The sequence below is a fragment of the Octopus bimaculoides genome, chromosome 1, assembly GCF_001194135.2.
Source record: "Octopus bimaculoides isolate UCB-OBI-ISO-001 chromosome 1, ASM119413v2, whole genome shotgun sequence".
Classification (NCBI taxonomy): Eukaryota; Metazoa; Mollusca; class Cephalopoda; order Octopoda; family Octopodidae; genus Octopus; species Octopus bimaculoides.
In genome coordinates this window covers 114636855-114642380 of record NC_068981.1, presented here as the reverse complement: position 1 = coordinate 114642380, position 5526 = coordinate 114636855, and the positions used below count along the sequence as shown (strand labels likewise).

Genomic DNA, 5526 nt, shown 5'->3' with positions numbered 1-5526 from the left:
TGGTGCTCCAGCATGGCCGCAGTCAAATGACTGAAACAAGTAAAAGAGTATTATCATTATATGAAACCTCACAGCTTATTTTGCTGGGTATGATGGAAAGTGTCAGCTGTCCACAGCCAGCAGACATTTGTTTACTGGTCTTGCTTCAAGAACCCTGCGAAGAATTCTTGCAGTTCCAAGCAATGCTGGTTTTTGTAGGTGTTCTACTTTCACACTTGCACCACTCTTTTTAAGCCATGTTGGAAGTTGAGTGCTGATACTTAAAAGTGCGCCAATTACTATTGGTATCACGTCTACTCTCCTCATTGATCACAACCTTCGTATTTCCCACTTCAAATCGTCATAGTTGTTTATTGAGTGAGAGAGCAATGCTTACCATCAAAGTGACACTGGGGTAAAGTATATGAAGCCCAATATACCCATCATAACTACCAGTCTGATAAGGTTACTTCATGCACAGCACATGACCTTACAGATGAGACCCAGATAGAATTTTCTTCGGGTTGAGTATCTCATCCCATTCAAAAGGCTCCTGAATAAAGGTTGTTTAAAGATGGTGAACGAAATACCAGAGGTGAATTATTCAAACTCCAAAGAATTGCTCTCAACACATGGCTATGATGCCCCCCGCCCACTACTTCTGCTCGTGATCAGAGATGCACATATCGTCAGCCACTAAGGGACATGCTCAACTGGTTAAGGTCAAGCAAGCACCAAGCAAATCTGTGGTATTGAGCTGAATATTTGCTGTAGCTCATCTTTCATACCAAAACAAAACATGTATATGATAGCACTTCCAATCAGTTAAAATCAAAGGTTATGAGAGTCAGTGCCTGGTACTGCATCAAGGCATTTATTATTATTATTATTATTATTATTATTATTATTATTATTATTATTATTACTCTTAATTACTCTTAGTTTTAATCTTAAATGTCGTTTCAGTTTGCAACTTTATCTGCCACCCACATTGTATTGGGAATATGAAGCTTACTTGCAAAACTGTGCAGGTAATATAATTACATTACTAATATTTTATTAGCAACCATTCTCCTTTTAACTCTTACTTTTCTCGCCTCACATTTTTCTTTATCCACTCTACATATTATAACGCCTTCAGAAATCATAGGGGGTTGAGCTACAAGTAATGATAGCTTCATTACTTGAGGCTAATTTTAAATTCTATTAGTATTGCCATTAATATACAAATCTATACTCTACTAAGAAATTTGTGCGAGCACGTGTGTGTATTTGTGTGTGTGTTTGTGTGTGTGTGTGTGTGAGTGTGTGTGCATACATACATACATGCATATATACATGCATACGTACATACATACACATATATATATAGTACATACATATATATATATATATATATATAGTACACAGTATTAAATTAAGAGCTTCCAATAGTTTCATGCCGTGGAGACACGGTAATTCGGCAGATTCCTTTAGCGTATCTTGTGTCTCCAAGTACTCCTTCAGGCTCAGTGTACATGGTTAGTTCTATTTGAAAACCAGGATGCTAGTACATAAGAAAACACGAGAAAAAATAAACTAGAAAGTTGGTGCGGAAAGCGGAACAAAAAGAGAAAGGATGAATAATAACGGGAAAAGAAAGGAAACAAGAGAAAGAAGCCAAAAGTTGCATCCTCTTTGTCTGTAGAATATTTGATCGGTGAGGAGGGCTTGCCAACAGCTGCAAGACAGCTGTTCAACCTGGAGGGTCTATCCTCCAGTTCGACAAAAGAATTTTGTACCTGTGTTTCCATTTGCTGAAAATTTAGGATCTCGAATCACGTAATGTGGTGTAATTCTTAGATCTAAAAAGAATGTGTGATCTTTCAGCAAAGCATAGCTTGCATCTCTTTCATTCATTTACATATGACAGGGGTTTCTCCACAATTTTCCATCAGATCCCGCATATAACTAACCAGCTTAGCGGTTTATTTTGTCTATGTGTCAAAAAGAAGACTGGTAGATTGCATAACGTCTTTTAAAATTGTCTTCACATAGACCGCGTAATTTTTCTTTTCGATTACGTTACCTTGTAGCACTGCTGTAATATCGGTCTCATAAACGACTGAACTCTAAGTGAGGGCCCAGTGTTTAGGAGGTTAGGGCGTGGCATTCGATTTTTTCTTAGACATTTGCACCTTCATAGGTGAAGGGTTGGAAGAATATTTCCAACTTTGTAGCAGATTTTCTGGTGAATAAACAAAAGTGTGTCGTGAAGGTTGGTTAATATGGTGGCGGTGCAGTCTCCTAGGAAATTAACTTGAATTATTATTTTGGACCTTCTGTTAATCAGGCAAAATGGATAATCGAGCACATGACTGGAAGTTAAGATGTCAGAAAATTTATTCTGTGTTTGGGGGGAGGGGCGTGCGTGTGTATGTGTGTGTGTGTATAAAATCCTGATGAGGACACTACTCTAGGCATGTCAAGACCTAAAATAGTCTAATACTTGAACAAAGAACAAATAATCATTGTTAAAGATCAACTGACTTATTCATATTTTCTTGTATTTGTAACTAGTATATAGTGAAAGTGAATTCCTTTACATGCCGAGATCACCGCTCAGATTCTCTTCCCATCAATATTATTAGCTGAACTTTGTCTATTTTTAGTTGTAAAATTTTTACATTACTTATACATCTAATACGATGGACAAAGAGCCGACACATAAATTCTTTTCTACCATCTTTAAAATGTAAAATTAAATATATTTTTGCTATTATATGTTTTCTATCATATTTTTTTCTGTTTTACATTTTTCTTCTACTTTCTGATTTTTATTTTTCGTTTTGGTTTCAGAAAGATAACTTTTGTAATGAAATACAAGGACATAAATTTGTATTAACCTACAAAAAATTTTGGACACAGTGTGAGAAATGTCATTTTAACCTGGATATTTTCCTTACTCCTGCCTACAAGTGTAAAGGTTAAAGTATTTTCTTTACGACTATTCATTTGTGCTGTTGATTTCTCATTTGTATGTTTGTGTGTAATTTTTACCTCAATGTCTTTGATTTCTTAAAATCTTTAGGAAGTGTTGTTTAACAGATCGGTTCCCAAGATGTCAACCATAAGAGTTTATTTAGATTCTGCACTGAAACCCGTCCCAAGCTTTAGTAGAATGGTAATGAACGGCACGTAACCTCACGCCCCTATTCTAACAGTGTCAATTAAGTCTTGCTATTCAAATCGATATAAAAAGCGTCCCAATCATGAATAGAATTAAGAACTGTCACCACGCATTCATAATTACACACACCCTGACAATAACTTTTCATTACAATCTCCTCGCCTTAAAATTTATTTGCAAAGACACATAGCACCTTATTCATACACATACATAAACACGCTTCCAAAATCAATCCACCCTCATATAAACTGCCAAAAATATATTCTTCCCCACAATTGTGAATAGCCCAGTACGTCGCGAAACTTTGAACAAACTATCACTAATTACATAATAAATGTACCTCTGCACTCTATTCCTCAGAGTTCTATACGTAAAATATATTTTTAACTGTACTTTACAGCTCTTTAATTACGATTTTAATTTCCGTTTAATTATGTATGTGCTTCCATTTACATGCTCCGTTTATTCTCTTGAGAATAGTAAAGTTGCACCATTCCATTTTCTTCAGCCCCCAAAATTCCAGTAAGATAATTTTATTTATTTTCTTTTCTTTTCTTTTTTTCTTTTTGCAGAATGTGGAATAAAAGTACACAGTGATTGTAAACACTTCTACAATTTTGAATGCCCTTCAACATACGTAAGTTATAACAATTTGCCATCTATAAAGTATTATCGAGTAATTTATTGGAACCGTTACTGGTCGTGTCGGTAGTATGATAGTGAAAAAACTAACAGTACATTTTCCTGACAGAAGAAGCATTTACATTCAATTCCCTTTCATTAAGTATTGTCTTTTATATATATATATGTGACAGACAGACAGACAGACAGATAGATAGATTAAGAAATGGTGTCAAATGCAAGTGTTAGTCAAATCTTTATACTTCCGACGTATGTTTCGAAGAAAACATTGATATTCCGGAAGGAATAAAATGATGTAAAACAATGCAATCATCATGCCAGGGAAAGAAAGAGAAACAAAACACATCAATAAGCCATTTTAATCGAATGCGATTACGGCGTATATGATGAAGGGGAACACTGGCAAGTTATTTTTTAAAAAAACATTAATAGATTTAACATCAAAGGCAATTTAGAGAAAGAGAAGGTGGAGAAAGGAAGAAATTAAAAGAATATTAAGTGTGGAGAAATATAGTGTGATAGATGAATGGGAATAAAGCTTAAAAGCGTGGAAATAGATATATATAGTGGAAATGAAATGTAAGAAGACAGTTAAAGGTCGAATTTTGTAGACTGGTAGAAATTACTTATAGGAATTAAAGGTGTGTTTTTGCCAATGTTTACAATGATAAACGCGTTCTTTAAACCTGTTTACAAAAGAACTCTCCAAGAACAGGATGAGAAATTGTTCTTCGTTACAAAGCGAACAAAAAGATTTACCTTTATCATATGGGAAGGATCTAATAGAATATTCCATTCCAAATCAAATTGTTTATGTTCCTTTAGAGACCAAATTAATTTACTAAGCCCTGTATTGTTGCGTTTATTCATATGTCTAAATGTAGAGTAATGATTATATGTTCTTTTCGACAACTGAGACGATGAACAACCTATGTAAAAAAAAGACATCAGAACCGGAAGTAATTTTACATTGATAAACAGAGTTTCTAGTCTTAGAATTAGTGCTGAGGAAACGAATACGATTCGAATTTATATCAGAAATATTAATGTTGTTGTTATTATTGTTCAAAGAATGATTAGCAATGTTATTATTTTCATTAAGTGGATTTGTATTTAGCAACGTATTGTTAAGCGAAGAGATGATTTGTAAAAGGTTTTTGATGTTTGAAAACCCTATTCGACCTTTAACTGTCTTCTTACATTTCATTTCCACTACATATATCTATTTCCACGCTTTTAAACTTTATTCCCATTCATCTATCACGCTTAATTTTCTTTTAATTTCTTTCTTTCTCCTCTTTCTCTTTCTCCAAATTGCCTTTGATGTTAAAACTATTAACAGTTTTTTAAAAAATAACTTGCCAGTGTTCCCCTTCATCATATACGCCGTAATCACATTCAGTTAAAATGGCTTATTGATGTGTTTTGTTTCTCTTTCTTTCCCTGGCATGATGATTGCATTGTTTTACATCATTTTATTTCCTCCGGAATAATACCAATGTTTTCTTCGAAACATACTTTAGAAGTATAAATATTTGAATAATACCTGTGTTTAACTCCATTTCTTTATTTATCTGTTATACAAAATCATTTCGCCTAACCTTGGAATTTCTACCTTTATAAGCAAGCTGTAATATCCTTGGCACTTATGTTAATTTTTGCTACCCTGGTAATTATTTATTTTTTTCCGTGTTATTTGTACACATTGAAAAAATACACACAAACACACACATACA

General features: G+C 33.9%; 1 protein-coding gene across 1 annotated transcript in view; it reads left to right on the top strand.

Annotated features, from left to right (window-relative positions):
• The window catches only part of LOC106874942 (differentially expressed in FDCP 8), a 34648-nt gene that overhangs the window by 16143 nt on the left and 12979 nt on the right, over positions 1–5526 (top strand). Inside the window, exons 6-8 of the mRNA XM_014922856.1 lie at positions 946–1010; positions 2818–2944; positions 3721–3785. Coding sequence (XP_014778342.1) covers positions 946–1010; positions 2818–2944; positions 3721–3785 — 257 coding nt within the window. The remainder of the gene's footprint in view (positions 1–945; positions 1011–2817; positions 2945–3720; positions 3786–5526) is intronic.